This window comes from Sander vitreus, chromosome 24, assembly GCF_031162955.1.
Source record: "Sander vitreus isolate 19-12246 chromosome 24, sanVit1, whole genome shotgun sequence".
In the NCBI taxonomy this organism is placed as follows: Eukaryota; Metazoa; Chordata; class Actinopteri; order Perciformes; family Percidae; genus Sander; species Sander vitreus.
Window position 1 is genome coordinate 3,264,890 of NC_135878.1, and position 27,861 is coordinate 3,292,750.

Below are 27,861 nucleotides of genomic sequence, written 5' to 3' on the forward strand. Positions count from 1 at the left end.
TAGCTGTAGTTCAAAGATGTCCAATTCTGTGCTTTTCATGACACAAAAAAATCTTCAAATTGTACTTAAAAACAACCCTCACTGTCCCTCTCTCCTTAACCAAAACCACATATGAACCATAGGTTGATGTGGATTTCAACCAATTTCAATGGGCACCAGTTAATCAGTCCTCCAAAGCTTCAACCATGACGAGCTATGACACCTCTTCCACCGTAAAGACTGCCGCTGCCTCGTCAGTAGCGTCTGCCTCGTCAGTAGCTTATGAGATGACGGAGCACTTCCCTCCCCCGCCTGCAAACCTGTTACAGGAAACCCCTCAGTATGTCTCATCCCAGCATCAGGAGCCAGCCTCCCAACATAAGCACACTGTTACCAAGGAGCAGTACTTTAAACACAAGAGCATGGCTGAACTCAAGCGCATCTCCAAGCACATTCATCCAGAGGTTCGCAAGAACCTCGAAGAGGAGTTCTTGAGTACGCTCACCAAAGCAGAAAAGGAGGCTTTGGAAAGCGAGGAAATAGTGGGAGACGTCCAGCAGGCATGCTATATGTTTGAAAATGACGGCAACGGCTCAAGTAAGTGTTCAAGCCCCGACAGGGATGATCTGGAATGGGAGGAGATCCTTAGAGGCGAAGTGCAGTCCATGCGCTGGATGTTCGAGAACAAGCCGCTAGATACGATCAAAGATGACACCCCAGATGAGGACGAGGTGAGGAATATTGCGCAGCAGGAAATCATTGCTGGCAAAGATGTCCGACAAACAGCTTGGATGTTTGAGACTCGGCCCATGGATGCTCTAGGGACAGAGGCTTCAAATTCAACTGAACAGTCACAAAAGTCGGCTGAGCTCGCGAGAGGAGATGTCCGCACTGCTACATGGCTTTTCGAGACGCAGCCACTCGATTATCTGAATAAGATCTACCAGGAAGACGAGCAGGAGACGGATGTTGTCGCCACCGAAAGCATCACCGGCGGAGATGTGAAAACCGCTAGATATCTCTTTGAGACCCAGCATTTGGATTCCCTAGGTAAAACCGAAACCATTGAGGAGAGCCACTTCCTGAACCTGAAGTCTGAGCTGGAAGAGATAAAAGGGGATGTGAAGACAACCACTCGCATGTTTGAGACCCATCCCATGTGTGTCATCAGGGGGGATTCGGGAGAGATGCTAGAGATCACCACCATCCGCAGGGAGGAGACGGAGAAGGGCGACGTCAAGACATCACGCTGGATGTTTGAAACCCAGCCTCTGGATATTATTAACAAAGACCCCGCGATGGTGAAGCTGATATGTGGTATATCCATGGAGGACAACATTCAAGGCGGTGTGAACAAAGGTAGATGGCTTTTTGAGACAAAGACCCTTGACACCATTAAGGATGAGGAATGGGAGAGTTCCAGGAAGCAAAAAGAAGACATAATTGGTGCTGATGTGAGGAGGCACTGTCTGGTTTTCGAGACTCAGGCTATGGATACTCTGAAAGACAACGCCAATGCTAGACCTTTACTTTCAGAGGAGATTGTAGGAGGCGACGTTCAATCAGCCAGGCATCTGTTTGAAACAGTACCCATGGAAAATCTGAAAGAACTGCTCGAAGTGGGAAAACTTAAGAAAACGGTTGCATCTGAAGAAGAAAAGGGTGACGTGAGGCATCAAAAGTGGGTCTTTGAGAGCCAGCCACTGGAGAATATAAGGGAGGAGAAGAAGGAGATTACAAGAACTGTGAACGTTGAAGCTCTAGACAAAGGAGATGTGACAAACTATAAAGAAAGGTTTGAAAGCATGGATTTAAGTAAGTGTGAAGGAACACAGAGAATTCAGGTTGAAGGTGTCACAAGTGGATCCGTCAAATCCAACAGAGTTCTTTTTGAATCTACCCCTATGTACGCTATGCAGGACAGCTCTGGCCATTACCACGAGGTGAAGACCGTGAGGCGGGAGGAGATTGTGAAGGGTGACGTGCGCAGCTGCAGATGGATGTTTGAAACCCGTCCTATCGATGAGTTTGATGAAAGCATCAATAAGTTTCAGATCATAAAAGGTATATCCAAGCAAGAGGTTGAGTCAGGGGATGTCAAAACAGCCAAGTGGTTGTTTGAAACTCAACCGCTTGATGCCATTAAATGTTCCAGTCATTTTGAGGATGAAGAGCATATAACTAAGGAAAATATTGAAATTGAGAAAGGGGACGTTAAGACTTGCAGGTGGCTATTTGAGACCCAACCGATGGATGTTCTGTATGAAAAGGTGGAAAAGAGCGAGGTCGACATCGAGAAAGTTCAAAAAGGTGATGTCAAAACATGCACTTGGCTCTTTGAGACCCAGACACTTGACAACATACGCGACCATACAGAGTCTGAGACCATTCTGAAAACCTGCACTGTAAATCAAGAGGACGTCCAAGGAAAAGATGTGCGACTGGCCCGCTTCCTCTTTGAAACAGAGAACCTGGAAAATATCACAGGCGAGGACAGCGCCTCTTTCAGGAGGGTGACAGAAATCGACATCCAGTCGGGCGATGTTTCCAGGATGAAGTGCATCTTTGAGAATCGCTCCTCTGACATTATGAGCTCCACCTCTGAGGAAACAATGCAGAGGTTGAAGACACAGCAGGCCGAGGACATCCAGAGGGGAAACGTGGTCAACTGTACCTGGAAGTTTGAGCATCAGCCTATTGATGCCATCTGTGACGGTTCTACAGAGGCGAGGGAAAGTCGCACTGTGACTGACGTACAGGGGGGTGACGTTGACAAAGGCCGCTTCATATTTGAGACATTCTCTCTGGATCAAATTAAAGAGGAGTCCGCAGAGAATGGTATTTCTAAACTCACTAGTATCTTTAGAGATGAAGTAGAGAGGGGGGATGTGAAAAATTACACCATGATGTTTGAAACTCAGCCGCTGTACGCCATCTGCGATAAAGAGGGCCATTATCATGAAGTAACTACAGTTACCAAGGAAGAAATCATTAGAGGGGATGTGGTGGGGGCTCGGTGGCAGTTTGAGACAAAGCCTCTGGATTCAATTAGAGACTCAGAGGAGGTCTATGTTATTAAAGCTGTGACTGAGGAAGGCATTAACAAAGGAGACGTCAGCTCTGCAAGGTGGAGGTTTGAAACGCAGCCTCTGGATGAAATTACAGAGGAAATAAAAGTCAGGTCGAAAACAGTTGCAGATATCCAAGGCGGCGATGTGAAGACAAACACGCAGCGATTTGAGACTGATGAGATGTCCCAAAAGTACATCAGAACCGTTAGCGTGAGCGAAATCCAAAAAGGCGACGTCAGATCTGCCACGTGGATGTTTGAAACACGCACAATGGATGAGATCCACGGCGAAGGTGCAGAGTATGATGGCATGGAGAGAGTGACAAAAGAGGAAGTGATGAAAGGGGATGTCAAACAGTCTGTGTGGCTCTTTGAGAAGCAGCCTCTTGACAGCATCAGAGAGACTGACGGTACAGAGCTGGTTTCCACAAAGGAGGAAATCCCACAGGCCGATGTGAAGACGACAACATGGCTATTTGAATCCACTCCGTTCCATGAATTCAACGAGAGCAGCATGGAAAAGACGGAAATAATAGGTAAAAGCATCAAAGAGACACTTGAGGAGCTTTACTGTCAGAAAATGGTGGACTCCCAAGGTGTTCTTATTGAGGCAGATGAGATCGGCGATGTCCGCATGGCCAAGTATAAACTCATGAACCAGGAGGCTCCACAAATCCAAAGAGAAGAAATTATCCGAGGGGATCTGAGCAACATAATGATGAACCTCCTAAACCGCAGAGAGCTCACGGAAAGGGGGATAACTATTGACAGCGAAGAGCGGGGGAACATCAACACCACAGTGAAGCAGCTATTCAACCAGGAAAGGGAAATCAATGTGGAGAAAGAGGAAATTGTCCGCGGTGACATTCAAGAGGCCGTAAACAATCTGCTCAAGAGCGAAGGCTCCTCCAAGCGTGGCATTCTGATACAAGAGGATGAGAAAGGAGACGTGAGGATGACTATCTATTCCCTCTTGAATAAAGGGGAGAGGACTAGCATGGAGAAAGAGGATATAATTCAAGGAAATGTGAGCAGAACCCTTCATCGTCTTCTCTCCAACTCAGGAGCAGAAGACTCGAAAAGTATAAGGGTGGGAGACACGGAGAGGGGTAATGTCAGCTTTTACTCCACATGCATCGAGTCGGGAGCCTTGGATTACCTGAAGCAGCTTCAGTACGGACCAGATGACGCCCAGGGAAAGATGGAAAAGGAGAATATCATAGGTGGTGACGTCGAGGTGACCAAAATCTTGCTGCAGAAGAATCAGCAGCAGATTGGTCGCACGGTGGCAAAGGACGACATAGTTCCTGGCGACGTACACAGCAATGTTAAAGTCTTTATGACGGAGCCTGCCGTTGCCTACAGAAACCTAGAGAAAAGGGATATTGTTAAAGGTGACCTGAGCGCAGCCCTGGATTCACTGACTCAAGCGATCAATCAGAAAGTGGTAATAGAGAAAGAGGAGGTGGTCAAGGGGGACATCCCCACTACTTTGAGGTCTCTGGAGGAGGCCCAGCATCAAGCCAAAGAAATGGAAAAGCCTGAAATTGTCAGGGGAGACATCAGAGGGGCTCTCGAGTCACTGGAGAAATCTGCAACCACCAATACGGAAGCGACTGTTGAAGATCTAGTGCCAGGTGATATCAAAGGGACCCTGAAATCTCTGGAGGAGGCAAAGAAAGCGGTGAAAGAGATTGAAAAAGAGCAGATTCTCAAAGGAGACATCCACATTGCCATGCAAAGCTTACATGAGGCAACAAGCGCAAAGAAGGTTTACCAGCATCAAGTGAGCGAACAAGGGGATGTCAAAGCCACTATTCAGCTCTTGCTAGAGCCCACGACTTCTCCCAAAATGCAGCGCAGGGGGAGCATGGAAGGAGATGTGAAAACATCTATAAAATGTCTTTATGAAGGACAGGAGACAACGCAGGTGGAAAAAGAGGAGGTAGTAAAAGGGGACGTTAGAGGGGCAATAAAGAATCTAATGCATAGAAAACAATATTCAAATGTGAAACGCATGCATCTCCCCAAGAAAGCAAAAGTGCCTGTGAAAAATCCATTAACTGTAAAGCAAGCGGAGCATAAATGCTTACATGAAGCCAAGAGTGAGAGTGCGGTAGTCAATCCAGCCCCCGCTGTGAAAAATCTCTCTCAGAGCGGTGAGTCACAGAAGCACACACAGAGGCACCACGAAAGCAAATCAGTGAAAACACAGGTAATAACCCAAGAGGACCACTCTGTTACTGTAGCCAAAACAGACAGTACTGCTGGGGCCTCTCAACACAAGAGCATGAAAGAACAGAAACAGAAAGCGCCTCCCCCGCAGAAAACACACGCTCCTAAGGCTATTATGATAAAGAATAAACAGATGACTAATAATGATCACACGGAGACGAAAGCATCGGATGTGAGTGTGATGAAAGAGGTGAAAAACACATCACAGACCAATATTTCAAACAAGCAAATGTGTGAAACAAAGACAATCAAACAGGTGCAGACTACAGTGACGGAGAAAACTGTCACGCACAAGCAAAATGTATCCGAGCAAATGTCTCAAAAGCAAACGGAGAGTAGGGCTGTCACACAAAAGCATGACATAAAAAATATGAAGAGTGATTACCGGAGCCTTGACATGAGAGGGAAAGGGGTAATCAAAAAGGCAAAGCCGGAGATTCACTTCCCCCCTCCTCCCTCCTCCCCACCTCCACCCTCAGAGTCTGAGCTCTCCCTCCCTCCGCCGCCATCACCAGTGCTGGGGAGCCCAGCGTCCCCCCCATCTATCATGAGGCAGGACAGCGACCTTCCACCTCCACCGCCTCCGCCTCCCATGGAATGCAGGTCTGACCCTGACTTTTTCCCTCCTCCTCCACCTCCTCCGCCTCCGCCCTCTGTGAGTGGACAAGATTTTCTCCCTCCGCCTCCCTCGCAGCAAGAGCTTAGTGCAATGCCTCAGCATCTGCCTGCAAAGCTGGGCAAACCCATTGGCAAGCCTTTATTCAAAGTGCCCAAGCAGCCAGAAACACAGAAGCAGCCCGTACATGTTAAACCCAAATGGCAGAAAAAGCAGCCAACTCCTCCACCACCTCCACCTCCACCACAGCTCCCTCCTGATCAAGCAGAAATGACGTCAACAGAGCGGGGAAAATCAGCTCAAGTTCAAGAAGTGAAAAAGGAAACTAGCCAGCTGATCGAAACAAGCAAGCAGATGCAGTCTGAATTATCAACAGTGTCGACAACAAAAATACCAAGCATCCCGGCTGTGAAACCAAAAGAGAGCCCACAGCCACCTAAAAAAGTGTTTGTCCCTCCTATTAAACTGCCTCCACCTCCTGAACCCACTCCAGCCTCAAAGCCTAGGCCTTACGCTCGCAAATTTAAAACCCCGCTCATGCTTGCAGAGGAAAGGTATCGGCAACAAACAGAGAAAGAAGAAATAGTGAGGAGTAATGTCACAACTCCCACTTCTCCGCCAATTAATATACCATCCACTGCTGCCAGTCCAGAGCCTTCTGCAGCACAGAACACAGAGACACAAGTGACCATGGAAGCCACAAAAGGAAAGAGCGAAGAAGCCAAGAGTGTTTCCAAAGAAAGAATACCGCCTGCCAAGAAAACCCCTTCCCAGATCCCTTTGAGCAAGCCCTTGATCTCAGTGGTAAATAAGAAATCAGCATCTGGATTTACAAATGTGTCCTTAGATAAAAAGCATGTTGCCAGCGAGCACGTCTCAGAAAAAAAACTTTCCTCAACTGATGTTAAAAAGAGTCAAACCGCACCCCAGAATCAGACTGTTTCTCCTACTCAGTGTCATCGCGAGTCCTCAAATATTGAGGTCCAGTCATGTACTTCTTCAGTCAGCGAGCAGCAGCAGTTTATTAAGGAATCCAGCAGCAAGTCTATCGCTGCCACACAGAGTGCTGTCCAGCAAAATGTAAATCTTCAAAGCCAGACTGCGGTCACATTGAAAGCTGAAAATGTGAAGAATATGAATGTGCCTCTGACACAGGAGGGGAAAATAGGTCCCTCTCAACCCACTAAAATTCCGAAGGTGACTCCAAATTTCAAGGTGAAAACCTTTAAGATGCCAACAGAGAAGAGAGAACAGAAATGTGACAGTGAAATGAAAAGTGAAATGCATTTACAGCAAGAGAAAAGCAATGTGTCACCGAAAAGTGAAACAAATGTGTATCAGAAAAGCAGCCAGCTGACGTCAGCGAGAACCGAGATGAAAACAGAAATGAAAGAAAAGGAGACGAAAAGTCACGTGAGCCCACCTATAAAGGGAGTTGAAGTGGACATTAACGTGGAAAAGGGAAAGCCGGTGCAAAGGAATGAGAGTGAAGTAAAGCAGTCACCATCAGTTACTGTTTTAATGCCTAAGGTGGCTAAGATAACATCTGCAGCAACTTATCAAGGCCATGTATCTGTCTCCCACAGTCAGCAGAGCATGAAGGCAGAGCACATTCAAAGACACGAGGAGGTGGTTGTGACTGAGAGTGTAGTACAGCACTGCCATCAGAGGCAAGAGGATGTTCAGGTGCAAAAACAAAGCAAGGTACAAGCAGCAGAAACAAATAAAATGCAGATAAAGGCAGTAAAGTCAAAAGGGGAACCTATGGATGTGTCTGTGCGAGGGACTGGGAAAGCTCCCCCTAAAGACGAGGCTCATTCAGAAGAAATCACCGATTTGGAGAAATGTAATGTGATGCAGAAGCTGCTCGCTCAAATAAAAGAGCTTGAGGGCACACCAAGCAAAATAGACTCCAACACTGTTAGGATGATTATGAGCGAACTCCCTGACTGGGCCATGGGCTCAGATGAGAAAAAGAATTTAAGTGAAATTGCTAAACACCAAAGTAAGAAAAAGCTGAAAGAAATGATGGCCTATGTGAAAAATATGTTTCAAGCAAAGCTCACATTTTTGGAGGAAAACTCAACCTCTGTGGAGAAGCAGGGGAAAGAAAAAGAAGAGCCGCCAGTGCCTCCAAAACCAGACAAGAGCGTTATCAGTGGAGCGACTGCGAAGATATCAAAGATCAGTATCGGCTCATCCAAAAGTGAAAAGAAAGTAGTGGAAGAGAAAATATCACTGCACAGAAAAGTGTATCAGGACATGAGTGATGCGGCTGATCCGAGAGTGTCCTCCCCGTTAGCAAGTATACGCACTCCGTCTCCCACTTTTATAAGTATTGAGTCACGGAGGATAGACTCGCCGCTCAGAGTGACCCCTTCTCCTCCGCCCTACAAGTCAGTCGGGACACCTCCGCCTCCTCCTCGCAAGTCATACACGCCCACATGTAGCTTCAGCAGGGCCACGCCGTCTCCCACCCTGAGCCGCTCGGAGAAGCTGATGAAACTGCGGGACACCACCTCCAAGCTTTCCCGCGGCGTTACCCCTCCGCCTCTAATGCCGCTGTCAGAGTGCTTCGCAGCTGAAAGAGAGCAATCCTCCCCGTTCAGCGACAGGGCGACTCCCATAGACGAAGATGAGCAAAAGTTGGTGGACGTCGCAGAAATGGGGGACTCCATGATGACTGTGAGGGATAAAAAGTCTTTCTTTGAGGAGGCGCAGAAGGCGGAGGTGAGCAGGACGTACATGCGGAAGGATCCCATCGATATCCCCGAACGTTTGGGACCCGACGCCGAGGAAGGCGCCCAGGCCGTGACTATAGACCTTCTGAAAGAGGATCTCCCCAGAGTTGATCTGTCGAAGCTGGTGAACAGATTTGAATCTCCACAACCCAAAGTCTACGCCAGAAAGGAGCCTATTGTCATCACGGAGAGGCTGGGGAGTGATACAGAAGATGCAGAGGCTGACCCACCAAGAACTGACGAAATCCCCTCATTCAACGTTAAAGCAATAAAGGATGTGTTTGAGACCGGCGAACATAGTTCACAGGCTGCCCGCGAGTTGAGAGAGCAGATAGAAAGAAGAGAATCTGAATCAGCTTGTTCCGTATCGGGGAGTCACTCTGAAATGACAGCAGTCACCGAGCAATTCTGCAGCATCGACGAGTTCGGAAACCTGATCAGTGAGACGAGCGAGATGCATTCGGAGAACTCCCTGACCCGCGGTAACCCTCCGTCCTACGCTGACGTGGTGAGAGGCAATGTTCCAACAGTTGGCGTGCCCGCCGAGGCCTCCGCCGAGGAACTGCTAAGAAACTTCCAGCAGTCGTGGGCCGAGAGCCAAGGAGTTTTCCAGAACCTGGGTTTCAGTGTCACGGAGCAGAGGACTTCGCAGATTGTGACGCACCAGCAGGAGACTGTCGTGACGGGTAAACCGAGCTGTGCAGCATGAGGATACTAAACAGGCGTGACGGTGTGTTTAACATGCATTGTGTGTGAGAAGTTTCAAGCATTGACTGCTTTGTGTGGAAAAGAAAAGAAGCATTAACATTTGGTTTGACAGTTATTTACACGGCATGATTTCTTTTGATGTGTTTTCTTTTTATTTGAAACGGTCACACTAAAGCTCTGAGCTGCTCGCAGTCTAGGTGCTGTCGGTTTCACGGATTTTTAATATTCACGGGTTAAACTTTGTCCCTATTTATTCATGCTTCTGATGTGCGAAGCTGTCAACGACGGCAACATATTAAACTTGCATTTCTTATGCCTGGGTGTGTGATGCAGAGAACAGCTTGAAATATCTCCAGAAAGAAGATAAACAATTTCATTATTTTTATTCTTCAGTTAAAGACAAGGCTTCACCTTTTATTCCATGTTCATGAAGTGGATTTTAAACTAAAGTAACGTTTTAAAACATTAAATTATTCACATTTTTAAAGCTGTTGCAGTAATTATGAAAATGACTCTCACACCTTCAAAAACAAGCCCTTTTTAGACAATAATTGCAATTGCAATGCGGATGCTAATTACAGTGCAGTACATATTCTGACACATACAGAAGAAGGGTCCACATTATGTTGATGCACACAGTTACAGTTTAATTTTGTTTGCCGGTTGAATAGTGTGTTTTTCCTTTGGTAACACTCTCCTAACAATGATTTTAACTTTCCTGGAAAGAGCTCTGTGATTTGATAGTAATTTTTGATAAAGAATAGGCATAGCTCTAGTTAAACCCCCAGTAAATAAACATTCATATTATTTGTCTCGCTTTAAAGACTCTCTCGGTCAGTGGTTCCCAACCTGCAGGTCATGAACCCCCCGAGTGGCCCTAAGATAAATCAGAACGGTCACAAGATTATTAAAGAGATAAGAATAACCCAAAAATAATTGCTGTTGTACAAACTTTTTTGGGACTTTCCTATATCTATACACAAGCCCACGCTGCTTAATGTGGAGGGGTCACAAGCCTAAAAGGTTGGGGAAACACTGCTCTAGCTTAAACTAAACAAATTAATTAGAAATGTACCAACTGAACATCTTTATATTGCCTATGATTTTGTACCAAATGACGTGGTTCTCTTCAGGAAATTTCCTAGGAAATAAGGGAAATGACGACCCTGTAAATTAAAGCGTTACCTCATTTCTTTGCAGAAGATTCGCGTTCCAGAGTCCGAACTGTGCAGGGTGTGCTGGAAGAGGGTGTACCCGATGGAATCGCTGATCGCAGACAAACAAAACTTCCATAAAAGCTGCTTTCGCTGTGAGCACTGCAGAGGCAAACTAAGGTAAAGCTATTTCACCGAGCAAAAGCATTCGTCGACTGTCTTCACTACCAAAAAGCAAAATGTTACCAAGTATATTCATCTAATTTCTAGTCAAAATATCTAATAACACTTAATATAAGACACTTTCACCTAACAAGTAATATTTCAGTGAGACATAGGGACTCTTTTTTAGATGATGCATCTTAAATATCTTGTTAAGTGAAAGAGTCTTAAAAAAACAGAAGATAAGAGATAAGATAAAACTTTATTGTCTTGCATCGTCTGCTCCAACAATCAACAGATAACATTAAAAAACACAAACATAAAAAAACATCTGTATGGTCACCCAACAAACATCTGACACACCTTTCCGACACACACACACACACACACACACACACACACACACACACACACACACACACACAGATTTCTATTTATTACAAGCAAAAACACCTTGTATTCATTGTTGTTGTTTTTGTACTTTTGAACTTTTATGAGAAGTGGTCTTTTTCCAGTGTTTGCACGACTCTAACCTCTTGTTTTCTTTCTTTCTTTAATAGTCTTGGTAACTATGCCTCTCTCCATGGACGAATGTACTGCAAGCCACACTACACGCAGCTGTTCAAATCCAAAGGAAATTATGACGAGGGATTTGGACAGAAACCACACAAAGAACTATGGAATAGTAAGAACCAGGAGAATTCAGCTGAACACACAAAAGTCAAATCGCCGTCCCCCAAGAAGAAAGTCATGGATTCCAGATCTTCCACCGCTCAGAGCACACTAGTTATTAAGGATGAAGACGTAAGAAAATCAGAGGAGGAAAGCAAAAAGCTCACAACCAAGATGTCGGTAGTGTGGCCTCCTCAATCTGAATCTCCAAAGAAACCCTTCAACATAGAGGAGGAGTTGAAGTTGGTTAAGCCATCGTGGCCCCCCAGGGAGGGCTCAGCTCAGGAAAATGAACCATTCAATCAGCCGATGAGGCCTTCATCAAAGGTGACCAATATCCCCGCAGCTAAAGTACAAAAGGTGCAACAGAGTACCTGTTCAACAGAGAATGTTAAAAAGCCTGAAGAGATTCCAGCACAGTCAGAGGCTTCGGCCTCCCCCCTAGCAGTCGCTGAGGAACCAACAAGTGTCATTCGCACTCGAGAAACCAAAGAGTCAAACAGTGGCTCCGGGTCTGTGGCACCAGTGGGTTCTGAAATGGACTCTGAAGTGCACCCTGGAGTGGAAGAGAAGGAACAAAGCGCAGGGAATGGTGGCGGAGCTGTGGAGAGCACGGACTGGCTGCAGGAGAATGGAGAGAAAAGCGCAGAAAGGGTGGAGCAAGTGAACATAAATGGACATGATGGACAGACAGAAAGTGCAGAGGGCATGAAGGAAAGCCAGGAGGAGATAGATAAAGAAAAGAACGATAGTATGAACAATGGGGAGGCGGTAAAGGTCACTTTAATAGATGAGCAGGCCACTGCAGGACAGGCACTGAATGCAAACTCCAACAATAACAATAATTATGACCAGACCCTGCTGGAGCGTGACATCCTGTTTCAAGGGCTTAGCGAGGATGAGGAAAAGGAAAACCAGTCACTTTTTTTGACAGATACAACGAGAACAACCGATTTCTTCCAAGCCGATCACAGTGAAGAATCAAAATGGATGCCAAGCGACGTGCTGCAATTGGCACAGAGGGATGATGGTTTTGTGCCAGCGGGTGCCAAATGTACTGAAGCCACAGACACAAATTTCTTCACAGACACAGCAGAGGGAACGTTCACTTTCAAAAACGAGGCCACCGAGCCAAAGATTAGCACATCAAGCTTCCTCGAGGACATTTTCGCTGGCCTAAGCACCAGCAGCTCCAGCTTGCTATCTGATTTCAGATCCGACATCTTCAGTCAATCTGCCGGGGAGACGCCTCCGGTGTCGACACTGGATGACCTTTTGGATTTCGGGATGGCGGCGAGAGAAAGCGCAGATAAAGCGGGAGATGTGAGGGGAAGGGATGAGAGCAGTGACAGCTTTGCCTCAAACTACAGAGCAGGCAGCGGTGGCACGTCTCTGTGGGCAGACGACGACAACGACGCCCTGACAGTGGAGGAGCAGATCAAGAGGAACAGATACTACGACGACGATGACAGCGACAACTCTTGAACCCCTTCGGCCCATTCAGCTAATAATCAGGCAGCGTTGTAATTTCACATTTATGTCCATGGAGAGATGAACTGCTCTGATTTTAATCAAGTGTTTTTGTACTGGGTTTTAAAATTGTTCTGCTGCTCTTTTATTCAATATTTAGCTTTGTTTGATTGAATGCACCTGGTGTGCAGAGAAATGGAAAGTGGTTATTTTTTCTTGTATTTTACTTAGTTTGCATATCTGTTTTTGCTGATTGATCAAAACAGGGCTATATTTTAAACTTTTTAATATGTGCATTAATTACAAACTGTTTTTCTTTGAATGGATGGCTGTCAGCTTTCTTTTGTGGCTGAATAAAGAGGTTTTCCTGTTTTCTATTATGTCTTTATGGGTGAAATAAAGCTTCATGAACTCGACAATATATGACTTTTTAATTAGTAGGTGCACAGACATGCGGGAGCAGTACTGGTACTTAGCTGTGTCCCCTTTGTGTGGCTGGCTAGTCTGATATATGACCTAGCTAGATAACACAGTTCAGCTGAGATCTCTTTGGCGAAAGGCGTATTGATTTTCACTGAGAGCAGGCCTGATGTAGGAGTTACAGATTTTTCCATTAGGTAGCTTTTGTCACCTCTGACAGATTTTGTTCTCCTTCTCAGTTTCAGTTTGAACACTATGGGTAATTGGCTGCAACGAGAATATACTGCAATGTTAATTAAACCAGCAAAATAAACTAGTGTCAGAAAAGTGATGGCTTTACAATTTCACTGTGGGTCGTCATGCTACATTGTGCTGACAGCTCCTTTAAGTTGGGGAAGCACTGTTGCTATTTCAATAATTCAGCATCCTCTCCTGAAATGCAGTTTGGCATCTTTTTAATTGGGCTATTTCCCCCCTGTAGTGTTTTATTGACAATCCAAAGTAGATACAGTTTCGTATGTTTTTATTCGTTTTATCCTTCTGCCAAATAATTACAAACCCAGACAACTGCCCATTCAATCAGAAAGAAGAGGAAACAATAATAAAAACTGCCCAGTGTACAGCTGTTGAAGATACCCAAGACTGGTGATTTACCCATAAGCCAAACAGGGTGTTCTGCAGCCCAGCCTGATCGATCACCAAAGCCTAAAGGGCAGGTTCACATGTTTCCAGGTCTGTCTTATAACCGTGACCACATCCCCATATGTTTTTTTTTATGTTTTTAGTTGTATCTCTATAGTAATTCTTTTGCAGAGTCCCTCAGAGTTTCATCATACAGTTCTCTAGCCCTCTGGGTTAGTTAGGTCTGATAAACCCAAGGCATGGTGTGAAGTTATTTCTTATAATTCAGCTCAAATAGCATTTTGGGAAGGTTTGATGCAATATTCTACCATGGTAGTTTGTAGCTTATCCCAAATGAACAGCAATGGTCCTGGGTTGAATATGACCAGGGACCTTTGTTACATTTCCTGTCAACTCTAGTAAAAACATTGTTTTTAGTAGTAGCCACTTGATTGGTCCAACTCAGCCATGCTGAATGCTTTTCATTGCAAGTCTGGAGAGGAGGAGTGATTCAGGTCAGCAAATGATGACTATTTTAATTATTAATAATCCTGCCAATTATTTCTCAATTAACTGATTAATTTGTTATTAAGGGTCAGAAATGATGAACAATGCCACTCACAAAAGCTCACACAGTGAAGTCAGAGTGATTTATTTGGTACACCCACATAGATTTAGTTTACTGGTAAAAAAAATTAAAAAAAAGAAGAAAGACTAAAGACACCAGCAAAAAGTGAGAAAAACTAAACTGAAATGATAAGTCGATTATCAAATTGCTGTTGACAATTTGCTAGTGATCAATATATCATCTAATTGTTTCAGTGATTGCAAGATTGGCTTGAAAATACTGTTCAATCAAATAAGGATGTCCTTAACAGAACCAGTCAGTCATTCAACTCCCGTAAAACCTCTCCTACAGTTAAAGCGGGACGTGGGTTTTATTTTGTTTGCCCAGATGCGATGCCATCAGATCAACTGAGCATGACAAGCGGCCGCTCCGTTTCTTGAAAGCAAATCTCCCGTTAAACAAAGCAGCATCATGCTCCTCGCTCCCGGCCGGGGCCGATTGGCTGCGATTCCTCCCCAAAAGGCGGCCGCTGATTGGACGGAGGCGCCTGCTCTCCTCCGCCGGCTGCAGCCTCCCCCCTCCACTCCAGAAGGAGCGTGCAGCGCTGCGCGAGACGCCGAACAGAACAGAGCAGAGCAGAGGAGGAATCCGCGCGGTGTGGAGCGGACGCTGCTCGGCTACTAGGACAAGTTGTATCGACGGGACACGGAGAACAACACAGGTGGGTGTGCAGAAATGCTGAAGAAAATGCTGCGTTTATTCGTTGTGTAGTGTGCTGCACGCTTTCTAGGCACTAATTGCTCGCTCCAGTGAGGCGCTCTCCCTCCGCCGGACGGATGCTGTTTTTGGAACTGAAATTGAGTTAAAGGCACGCCAAGTCCATCATGTGCCGTTTTGTTTATGGATGCGCTATTTGACCTTTTGCTGTGGCAGTTAATGCGTCCTCCCCCTGTGGCGAAGAAGGCTGTTTTGGGGGGTGGGGGGGATTTCTACTGAACTGTCCGGTGGTAACAGTGGCATTTTAAACTTGCTTTTGAGGGTTTACTTGAACACGTTTCAGTTTGTCTTTTTGGATGCATTGCTGTACAGCGGCTAGGTAGCGTTGTTTGGAGCGGCTACCTATTCAGGTTATAACCTATATCAGGTTAGAGTGCTCAGGTCTGATATCATTCATAGGCTTAATTTCTTTGTTTCCAGTGCATGTCAGTATTTAATTTTAAAGTTGGATCGACTGTGTCTGATTTATTTGTGTGTATGTGTGTGTGTGTGTGTGTGTGAGAGAGGATAAGCGAGCAAGGCAGAGACAGCATAGCCAGATAAGTAGATAAGAGCATTGTGCATTTCATAATGCTGTGCACTTTATAGCCTAATATCAAGTCCAGTGATTTTTCTGGCTGCTAATCCACGTCAGTTAACATGAACTAGTACAATCCATCAGCCTTCTGTTTCATTGCATAAAGGGATGAGTGTCACCATGCTGTGCTTTATCACTGTCAGATACTGCTACTGTATTTTTTATTTTTTTTTGTATGAAAGGGTCAGTAGAGATGGAAAGCGGGGGATATAACCCTCTGTGGCAAGCTGCTCATTTGGGATTTTACCTTCTGGTCGAGGAGTCATATAACAACAATTCACAGCCAGTGTCTTTTGCTCGCTGTGAACAGTATGCCTAAGCCTCTGGAAATCCATTTCTAGACAGTTATTTTGACAGTTGCTTTGAGACATAAATGCCACAGATCTCAAACTCATCTCCCTCCTACAGGACTGATCCTCTTGTTTGGATTTACACCGCTCCTTGAAGTGGTTACATCAATACTTCTTCACGTTGTTTCTTGCCATGGAGTATAATACCAGAGAAGCAAGCCCATCTCTTTTGTGAGCACTGTGGCTTTCAACCTTACACCACCGCCTGGGTCGTTAATACCGTCAGCCCTGCCAAATTCTCTCATTTAAGCCTGTCTGCTGGCACATGACCATATACTGATATTGTGGCGGGGGAAGATGTTCAATTTAATTACAAATGTCCCACAGTCCTCCATTCATCACCTATGACATGGAATACAGTGGTTTAATCTCAATTAGGCAATGACATCAAAATAGGTACTCGACGCATGGATGATTGCAGATGACAGTGATGAACACAGTTGTGGAGGTCTAGTTTGCTGCACTGAGCGTGATAGAACTGATTCTGTATTTCTAAAAAAACTGTTAATTGATCTCAGCTTGCTTGACTTCAATTTCCATGTTTCTCTTTGGCAGGCTGGGACTGCCTCGGTTTGATAAAGCCCAATCTTGATATAAATCATTGTCCGTCACTAAAGATCCTACACATGTTCAAAATTTGGAAAGGTATTTACAGAATTGAGGTTTAGATCCCAGCTAATCAGTTCCTCGTTATACTGTACCACTGCTGTTGATGATTGTGTGTTAATAGGAGCCCCTCAGATTGTCCTCCTTAAGAGGCTGTAGGTCCCAAAAAAAAAAAAAGACAAGGGTTAAAACCTTTTAAAAAAAGCAATCACAGTACATCACTATTACCCTTTCACTGCCCTTCCATTTATAAATAGGCGGTTTATGTAGGCCTATGCTGTGTTGGGAACTACATCTTATTGACATCCTGTGAGTGGAAGCAAGCCCCTGGGCATGAATGTAACAGGCTGCTTTTAACTCATTTAACCCCTGTGTGTGGGGTTTAATATGTGAAGGCATCCTGTCTGTTAGAGTCAATGGGTCTTTTGAAATGTTAAATCTTAGTTCCACACTAAATAACGTGATGCTAATCTGACTTGTAGTGCCAAATAGGAAAGGGAATAGGAAGATTTGTTTGGGGCTAAAATGAATCTGGAAGAGGCCCTCGGGCAAGACCAGAGTCCCCCTAGGTACATCATATTTTTGTCCTGGAAGTGATTGGAGTTCGATTTTATGGTGCAACAAGGCTCACTCAGATGAGATAAACTGTATGTGACCGTGATGAATGACGTTTGTAAAGAGCCCAATAGAGAAGTGTATTACAAACCAGCTTGTTAACTCGTTCACAATTATAGTGCACTTAATGCTTTTGCCGCTGCTTTTTCTTGTCAACGCAATTTAAAGGGAAAATCTGTCAGTTCGTGGATTGCTGTTTGTCACGGCGTGCAGTGTCATTTTGGTGCCCCCGGGGAACATATGCTGTTTTGCCAGATTCTCCCTTGGAAAATGCTGCTTTAGTATATGTTAAATTGAGCTTTTTTTCCGTCGTCACTGCCATTGGTTTAATTTTGTGTTTGGCAAACCTGCTCTGCCATTCCTCATCAGGATTTGGTGTCAGTCACTCAGTCTTTTTGCATCAAATTGCAAGCATAATACAGGGAGAAATCCATCATAAAAGACAAAGAGATACAAATTTCTCTGCTGAGTAAGGGGCATGGCCGCAATCACAGCCACCGGTAAATGATTGTGGACTAGTTGGCAAGCATATCTCATATAGCCATTTGACCACCTGTGATTGATATCATCAGGTTTAGACACATTTTGTGTAGGGAAAGTAAAGAAAATGACTTCCTCTTTGCACTGAGCATAATCAGGATGATGACTTTCAAATATCCAAGGCTGAATTTTCCTTTAATACACACAGCTGGACAATACCCCAATACTCAATGCTAATGTTGGGTTTTTCCAGTACATTGCTTCCCTGTTTGCAACCAGGTGGCTGCTTAACTGACAGAATGACAGTAACAAAATGCTAAATATACATAGTGGGAAATGTGAGCCAAACATTTATCCAATATGTAACGCAAAGCATTTAAGACAGACTTCCACACGCGGCACATGTCAACATGTGGCGGCTGTATCGCCTTCTCGCACCTTTTCAAGACTGTTAAAACGTTATTTTCCTCCAGTGTTGTTTTAAACTAATATATAAACATGTATTCGCTCAAAAAAACTTTTTGCCGGTTAATTGGTGTCCCTCCCACTGAGCAGTAAGATCCTTTAAATTCTCTCCTCCTCCTTGAACATCTCTCCAGAGGGTGCTGGAACTGTCGACCTCTTCCAGAGGCAGGGCAAACGAAAAGACCATTTTCCCTCAGGGGGATCAGTAAAGTATCGCATTATTGTTATTCAATTGGCCTTCTTTCTAAATAATGAATGACCAAATAGTTCAATTTAATCGCACATGGGAAAGCAAACCAGTGGAGGAGAGCAGTGCCCAGTTGCCTGTTTTCATGCAGAATTAATGGTTTCTGTGTAACAACTCGTAATTTACAATGCATTAGACTTAGACTGCCTGGCTACACTGCAATTACTGATAGGAGGAGGCTCTAACTTGCAAAGCTGTCATCTTTTATAAGGTCTTGAGTTTTGTGCCGCTGTGGCTGTAGGATTTCCCTGTGATTCTTTTCTTTCTCAGAGGGCATTTTGCTAGTTTCACATTGGTTTGCTCCGGCCTATGCTGTTCCTCCACACTGGCTCCCTCTCTTTCAGCCCTGCTCTGCTCTGCTCGCTCTGTCTCTGTGGAGAAGGCTTTGGAGAGCTGCACAGAGAGCTGTGTGTTTCATCTGTCGAGCTCTGCTAGTTGTGATCATGTCTGTGACTGCCATCCAAAGTTTATTGGATCATTTCATAATCTTGTTGGCCGGAGCTTAGCCACGCGTGTCTCCAGTTCTGCATATGACTGTGGGCACAGATGATGGATTGAAATCCAACAACACCATACTGTGATCGTACCGATTTTTGCCCAGCAGGCCTTTCAACAACACGGCACAAAACAATACATATCCTGGCTGTTTATTAGAGCTGAATATTTTCGGGAAAAAAAATCGAATAGCTATTTTTCTGCCAGATATTGCGATTACGATTTGATATGTGATTATTATTTTTTTTTAGTGTAGCTAAAGTTCAATATTCACTGTGTAACAGATGAAACGTCAAAAATGTCATTGAGCATTATAACATGAGACACCATCAAAACTGCTCTATATTCTTAAGCAAGGATGATAACATGGAAATAATTAGGCAGCAAAAAGTGTTTTTCTTTTAATAAGCATGGAACATTGAACAGTCAAACACAGGACATGTATCACCAAAGTTAAAGTTATAATAATACAAAAACCATTCCAATGAAAAATATCAGTACTTTCCTGTAAACTGGAATTTCTGATATGCCTCTGTTCAACAGCAGCATCTACATATTGCACCCTCTACGATCATGTTGTCGATGTCAATAAAGTTATACAAAATAAATGGAAAGTCCACCGAAAAAAAAAAAAAAAATTCTGTAAACAATCTGTTATATGTAACGTTATTCCAGCACTCATCTTATGAAAAAAACATTAATATAATAATAAAAATAGGAATAAAAAATGTTGAACCAAACATTCGATTAATCGCGGTGTCACGATTAGCTAATCCCATTCTTTCAAATTTGGATTTGAAAACGATTCATCATTCAGCCCTTCTGTTTCTATCTGGCTATGGTTCCTGGATTTTGGACACAACAACATGGCTCCCACAGTTAAAGTAATAGCAGGGAGAAACTAAATAATGTGGTGTCACCCATTTTACTTTTTGTTTACAAAAATGACAAATGATAAGGAGTAATACACTGTTATTAACCAAAATGCTCAGCTGGCAGACATCTTCTCTTTTTTTACTAAAGACAAAACAAAAACATTTCAGCTTGATGAAGTGAGTAACTTCCTGCTGCAGCCGCCTGATTAAACAGCCAGCTGATTACACTGTTCGATAATGTTGAGATTGTTGGAGGAGTCTTGGTTAAGTGCTGAATCGCATTTTATTCTCTTTGTGCACAGCTCTTAGTGTCATGGCGGTTTATTTTTATGACTGTAGTTAGGGCTGCACAATATATCGTTTTTTTAATCGCCATCGTGATATCAACTGGCGCAATAAACACATTGCGAAAGGCACATATCACGAAAGGCACTCAGGGAGTCTTTTTGAGTTAGTTGAAAAATATCAGTAGAAAACTTCACTATAAAATGTAACTTTCATTCCTTTTTTTAGTGGTGCCTTTTTTATATTCAATTCAATGTTCAATTTGTTTAATTAAAGGGCATCATTTCTAAATATTGGAAATGATTACCTTTCATTTGTTTGAAATTCAACAAGCATTTGTTGTATTTTTTTTTTAGCAGAACACTGTCAACAGCAGAAATGCAGAACTGAGTACACATTAATATCTGTTTATTTATTGCGAGTAATATCGTTATCGCGATATTCAACAACGTTATTGCATATCGCATACTTTCCTCACATCTTTCAGCCCTAATTGTAGTTGTATCACATAGCCGATCAGAGGGAGGGAGAGCAGCGCTGTGCTAGCTTCATGCCACACACACCCCCTGCATCCTGTTATCTCATACTCTACCAGCTGCAGTTGCATGTTGGCTGCTGTTGCCTTCCCATTTCCACACGCAAGGCTCTGCTGCAAAGCCTGCTCATCCCACGCCGCCACCACAGTTGGCATGGGATGAGTGCAGGGTGGAGTCTCCTAGCTCTGTTGATTGGGTTCCGATGACGGGACTTTGCCAGTTTGCCAAGCTGGCTGCTATGACTATTGCTGTCTCCCAGTCCCTCCCCTCCCCCCTCGGTCAGGTAGATTATTGGATTTCCGTTAGCGTGGTCAAATAGGGGGTGGATATTAAGGGTGAGAACCATATCAGCCGTCTCCCTGTGTAACTCTACAGGCTGTTTCGCATCCGAGAGCACTGCGTTTATAATACTAGGAAGCCTTGTTTGTGATGGGGCATGCTTACACCTTATCTCTGCTACCGCGTGGATACTTTGTCGCTCTAATTTTGAGGCTGTGAATTGAAACTTTATGTTGAGCATATTAGGAAACCCTGTGGTGTATGAAGCACATTCAGAACCATCTGTTTTTAAAATTCATGCTCCAATAAGAAGGCTGTTTTTCTCCAAAAATAAAGACTTTTGGAAGACATGTTGGAATGTAGCATTGTGCTTCCACTATGCCTTTCCCTTTTGAAGGCAGATGCTAGTGACTAAGAAAAAAAGCATCATTTTTTTTTGTCTGATCTCCCCCTCCTCACTCTAATCCACTTTAGGGGAGGCCAACATTGTTCCATACTGATATAGCAGCGGGGTGCCTGGGGAATGGGATCAGGAGTCAAAGTCATGCTGTTTTAAAGTTCTTCAGCTAAATTACATAAATACAGAGAGTGCAACCCGCCCCTCATCCACCATGGAGGAGGACATTTACTTTTATTTCCGAGGCTATATGTCAAAACATTTCCTACTGCTTTCGGCGTAATTCAGTAGGTGATATTGACATCCGGCTGCATATATGCATGGTTGATTTCAATAAAGCATCTGCTCTCACATTCCTCAGTGGACATATAGAGTTTGCAGAATTATGTGTGCACACCATACGGAACATCATTAATCTTAGACAAACTAGCTGCAGCACCAATTATTTACATATGTTCGATACACTTAATGCATGTTTAGGTGTCTTCATCCTACGAGGCCTGTATGTAAATATTTGCCTCTCAAAGTTCTCTCTACCAAAATTGATTTTGAAGATAGGCAGCCTGATTTAATGTGGAGCAATCGTATCCCCATCTTATCCCAGTTGGTCTTGTTAACTGCCTCCGCTCTCGGCCGTAAAACGAAAACGAAAAATATATTTCACGCAAGACTGACAGACCCAAACAATACACTTTCGGAACTGACCTTCCACAACCAACAGATGGTTGCCATCAAATAGTTGAGGGGTTGATCCTGATCTCCTCGGCCTCCGCTCTTGTTGACGACATGAAGCTGCAGGTTACTGTATGCACACATTGGGCTGGGACGTAGAGTAACACAGGTGCTTTTTCCTGCTCGACGCTGTAGCACTTGATTTCACAAGTTCGTATTTGATTTAGATTTGTACATGTGAAGCTTTGGTGGTATTTGAAACGCAACACAGTGCTTCACTTTGGTTGAACATCTCACAGAAGTTTAAATTTAGTCAACACCCAGCTCTCAGTATTGATGATTGCAAAAAGGATGAATAACTCCTGAAAGGATGAATAACTAGAACTCCTGAAAAGTGAGAAGGGCTGAGAAGCAACCAAAAAAAGAATATATTGGGTAGGGGTGGGCGATATGGCTCTAACATAATATCACAATATTTCAGGGTATATCTGCGATAATGGTATTATTAATGATATTATAAAATACTGAACAAGATGTATTATTAAAGGTCCCATGACATGGTGCTCTTTGGATGCTTTTATATAGACCTTAGTGGTCCCCTAATACTGTATCTGAAGTCTCTTTTATATAGATCTTAGTGGTCCCCTAATACTGTATCTGAAGTCTCTTTTATATAGACCTTAGTGGTCCCCTAATACTGTATCTGAAGTCTCTTTTATATAGACCTTAGTGGTCCCCTAATACTGTATCTGAAGTCTCTTTTATATAGACCTTAGTGGTCCCCTAATACTGTATCTGAAGTCTCTTTTATATAGACCTTAGTGGTCCCCTAATACTGTATCTGAAGTCTCTTTTATATAGACCTTAGTGGTCCCCTAATACTGTATCTGAAGTCTCTTTTATATAGACCTTAGTGGTCCCCTAATACTGTATCTGAAGTCTCTTTTATATAGACCTCAGTGGTCCCCTAATACTGTATCTGAAGTCTCTTTTATATAGACCTTAGTGGTCCCCTAATACTGTATCTGAAGTCTCTTTCCCAAAATTCAGCCTTGGTGCAGAATTACAGCCACTAGAGCCAGTCCCACAATGAGCTTTCCTTAGGATGTGCCATTTCTGTGTCTGTAGCTATTGAGGAGGAGAGAGGAGGAGGGGGAGGGCCAAATTCTCTGGGCGGGCAAAGCAGAGAAAGGGGAGGTAACCTTTCCCCTTATGATGTCATAAAGGGAGGATTCCAGATCGGCCCATCTGAGCTTTCATTTTCTCAAAGGCAGAGCAGGATACCCAGGTCTCGGTTTACACCTATCACCATTTCTAGCCACTGGGGGACCATAGGCAGGCTGGGGAAACGCATATTAATGTTAAAAAACCTCATAAAGTGAAATTTTCATGCCATGGGACCTTTTAATGTGATGCAATTGCAACAAAATGTGTATAATACTTTTTATATGTCAACATAAACATTAACAGTTTGCCTTCAAATATTCAGTAAAAAAATTAAAAAGCAATCTGCCGGGTCACAGGCTGATGCCGAGCACTCTCCCTTCCCAAGTTGCAAAAATGTTCTTATTTTAACATGATGGACAGTGGATGCATAATGAAGTGTATATTTTATGAAGCTAGAGAGAAAAAGCTGTAATTGTACCATTGGTCCCACTGTTGTGCTGTTGTGGCTGCCGCCACGGTGGAAGAAAACATCAAAGAGCAGTAACCGTTACAATTACTAAGTTAGCCAACGTTAACTTTGTATTAAACACTTCCAGCACCGTCCAGCACGCTCCCTCTCTCTCTCGTCTTTATTGCATGTGTTGCAGCTGTATTTTTTGAAACGGGGAAGGAAACTGTTGTTGCATTTTATTTTGATCAGTCTCTTTTGACAAAAGTGCTCTCACATGTGGCTTGGACTATCAACTGAACATTAAGCCCACTTTGTAGAAAATACCCCAAAAAATAACGTGTATCGGCATTCAGCTGGAAAAAAAACAACATATGATTTTTGGTATATATCGCCCAGCCCTATACATACAGCTGTATTTTTTTATGGACCCCTATATGCACTAATAATAGATATAGGACAGGATTTTATCTGTGATATTTAGACTGTGTTCTCAAAGAGTTTTGTCTCATTTATTCCTTTTCTTGCCCGGGAACAGCTGTGAGGAAGCCACGAAAGGTCAAATAACACTACGTTAAGCCGCCTGAGTGATAATAGGAGAATACCTTTGTTCAGCACACATTCTTGTTCTCGTATTTTTCTTGTTATTTTTCCATTTTTATTTTATTAGTTCTTGACTGTTTGAAGAAAAGTGGAGATCATGCACTTGTTCAGGTGCTACCAATAAAATATGTACACATTCGTAGAAATTTGGACCACTTTAGTCTTTGTGATGGTAGCAAATGTGTGTGGTACTAACTAATAAATGAATTAATAAGCATCAGTTTGGATAGTGGATCAATCATTATTTGAAAATGAATCAGCAACCCTAGTGGTACATGACAAAGACAAAAAAAAAAAAAAAGTAGATGTGTTATTATCAAGTGGTTGAAACACTGACAAAAGAAAAACGTAATTGGGAGTGTACTGTATCTGAGCAAGTGTGCACACTAAATTCTTCGTTTTTATTTATTGCACCAGACATAGTTTATTTGTTGTTTGTCTGTGCGCTCTCAGTGGCACAGGGGTGGAAAGAGAAAAATACAATTATTCCCCTGGAGCACCCAAGAAGACATGGGGATAGAAGCAAAGCACATTTGAGGTTTGTTTGGTATAATCTTTTCTTGGAGCGTGTTTATTCTCAGGCATTCAGGGCACTCTTTTGTTATATTTGTACTCCAGGCAAGCAATGCACATTTATCTTTCAGAAAAAGCCCGCAAATATGTGGTGTATTGATTTTTATTCTGCATGTTGCACTCCATTAGCCGCTGAGTTTTGACTGCATACGTTCTTTGCAACATAAATGCTATGATCTAAAAATGATAAATGACTCGTCTGAAGCCCCAGCTCTACAGATCCTTTTATCTGCTTAGATTACTGCAGGAATGTCTGTCTTATCTAGTTGCCTTCACAGAAAAAGAAGAAGTGTAACCGGGTCAGGCTAATGTGTGTTCTGGTGAGATGCACACTGTATCCTCTCTAATATGTGAACCCCATGCATTTTTCACGATGCATTTGATTACGTTTTCTGCATGATTTTTCATATTTAATCAGCTCCAGGCATTATGGGTTTTACTTACACAAGAGTGGCCATTAATATTCAGTATAGCCACATTACAGACGTGCATTTACTTTGTTTGCTTTCACCACTATGCCTTTGTTTTGTGGACTTATAGGGTAGTTTTTGTAGAGATACTACTTAGCATATGGTGATAGGCATTACTGTTCAGCCTCTGGCATAACATCTTCAGCCTCTGTCATGAATTTTAATTGATATCTATTCAGTTATACATCTTCAAATAACACTGATTTAATCACATTATATATATATTGAAGGTTCCCAGCAAAATAGTGGAAGCTGGAATAATGATGAGGATCAAATTGCACCTGAAAGCAACAAAACAAGAATGCTGAAATAATGTGGAACAGAAGCAGTCAATTGGAAAGGAAGATTTCCTTTCCAATTGACTGCTTCTGTTCCACATTATTGTAAATCTGTAAATGTGTCCTGGTTTTTGCAGAAACACATGAAAAACTGCATTTTCTTCATGTAGATTGGCAGTGATTGGCTGTTTGCCCCGCTCAGCAAGCAGTCTGGATATTTGGATGATTTTGTTTATTCATTCATCAATGTCGCCATCCATTTTTGCCTGGGGGAAAATCAGTGTTGGCTCAATCGTGGACACCTGGTGACCTTTCCGGTAAGAATCTGCTGTGGGGAAAATTTGTTGCAGAGTCATTTGTTTCAGCTGAGTTATCCATGATATCCTAGCCATGTGATTGTTGCTGTGTCAGCCCTGCTCTGTCATGTTATAGAGAGCAAACACAACATATCTAATATGATAAAAGACACATTCACCTGTTATTATACAGAGAGAAAGCAGGACAGATCACCATCATCTATTTGCTGCTGCCATGACGGTTCCGCTTTTCACAATGACATATAAACAGGCCGTGTGTAATGAGCCAGAGGATGATAGTCCTTCTTTGCGGTTTGTAGGATCGCAGCTCTGACTCCCCTCTGCATTTCAGATGTGTTTGATGTGCTGTGACGCCTAAAGATGCCACAATAGTCCCGCAGGTTCAAAGCCAAGCACACAGCTGTCCCCATGCATGCCAAATAGGACACATAGAAGAGTTCTATGGCGTCACGCTACAGTTCACCAGCCATTCTGTTCAACACTGACGCTGAAAAGCTTCACTGTTAATCTATAATCCAACTAAAGATGTGTCGATTAGGGCTGCCCTGTCAATTCCTGAAATGTTGTCAGTCCAGTCATTTGCCCTTTTTTTTCTGCTGTGTCATTATACACAGCAGCAGAGGACGACAGCTGATAACTGTGCTGTAACTGGGCAGAGGCCATGAGCAATAGTGTTAGAGTAGTATCATACTGTATGTATCCGACACAGCAATGCTTTGAGCTAAATGCTAATGTCCCCATATCAACATGCTCACAATGGAAATGAGCATGCCGATGTTTTACAGATATAATGTTTACCATATTTACTACTTAGTGTGGCATTTTAGCATCTTGAAGTTTGAATTTACAAAAAAGGATGACACAATCTACTTCTCTATGAAAAATGTGCCACAGACAAAGACAAATAAGATATAAAGTTTGTTGTGGTGTATGCACCGCCTAGGGCTGCAACCTACGATTATTTTCGTTTTATTAGTTTTTAATCAACAGAAAATATAATCGTTGTTTGCTCTATAAAATGGTGAAAAATATTGATCAGTGTTTTTTTTCAGAGCCCAAGATGACATCTTGTTTTGTCCACAACTCAAAGATAGGCAGTAGAAACTAGAAAATATTCACATTTCAGAAGCTGGAATCAGAGGATATTTTTTTTGTTTTTCATATAAAATGACTCAAACCGATTAATCCATTATAAATAATTGGCAATTGATGTAACAGTTGATAACTAATCGATTATTCTTTGCAGCTCTGGCTCCACCTTTTTGACTAATCAGACAAAACTGTGATCATATCCCTTTAATTGGGTTGTTGAGACTCATTTTGGTGTTTCCGTGATGCACACGGTCGAAGGCTCTCATGATGTAGAGTTATTGCTCCCTTCCATCACTGCATCTGTGGAAGTAGGCCCACCATTTCCTGTGCATTCATCACCATTAAGCGAACAATCAGCTGGCTGCAGATCAGCAGGAAGCACGCAGTGTAGATGGCAGGTACAGATTCACCCTTCCTCCCCAATCACCCTAAAGCCGCCCCCACCCCCACACCCCACCCCATCACTTTATTGAGCGCTATGATCCATTGAGGGAGAAAGCCGGAGTGGTCTTCAAATAAAAGCAATAACTCTGACTGTGGAGGGAGGCAGGCGTGTCTTAGCAAGCCAGACAGCCATCCTTCCCCAATTCGGCCGTGTATATGGACATACGTTTCTCATTCCACTTCCTCCTGCCCCCCCCATCCTCCTTATGTTGCTGTCGTCTCACTCAAGTTTATCATCAGCTGCTCCCCATAGATGGCTTATTGCCTTTTCCACCCTCATCTGTCCGCCTGGCTGAAAAGGCCTCCCAGGAAGAGATTAGCAATCCAATAACTCGCGGAGCATCCACCTCAGCAGCAGGTGCTCCCCAGAGCGAATGCTGATGAGAAGAGCCAGGAC

At 43.4% G+C, this 27,861-nt stretch overlaps 2 protein-coding genes across 2 annotated transcripts in view; both read left to right on the forward strand.

Annotated features, from left to right (window-relative positions):
* xirp2a (xin actin binding repeat containing 2a) overlaps positions 1-11,315 on the forward strand; it is a 50,228-nt gene extending 38,913 nt beyond the window's left edge. The window contains exons 8-10 of the mRNA XM_078243821.1: positions 123-9,327; positions 10,550-10,683; positions 11,226-11,315. Of these exons, the coding sequence (XP_078099947.1) occupies positions 123-9,327; positions 10,550-10,644 (9,300 nt within the window). The 3' untranslated portion in view covers positions 10,645-10,683; positions 11,226-11,315. The remainder of the gene's footprint in view (positions 1-122; positions 9,328-10,549; positions 10,684-11,225) is intronic.
* A 3,703-nt stretch (positions 11,316-15,018) lies between these two features.
* Positions 15,019-27,861, forward strand: part of LOC144512794 (beta-1,3-galactosyltransferase 1-like) — an 88,032-nt gene continuing 75,189 nt past the window's right edge. The window contains exon 1 of the mRNA XM_078243729.1: positions 15,019-15,137. The gene's annotated coding sequence lies outside the window, so the exon portion shown is untranslated. The remainder of the gene's footprint in view (positions 15,138-27,861) is intronic.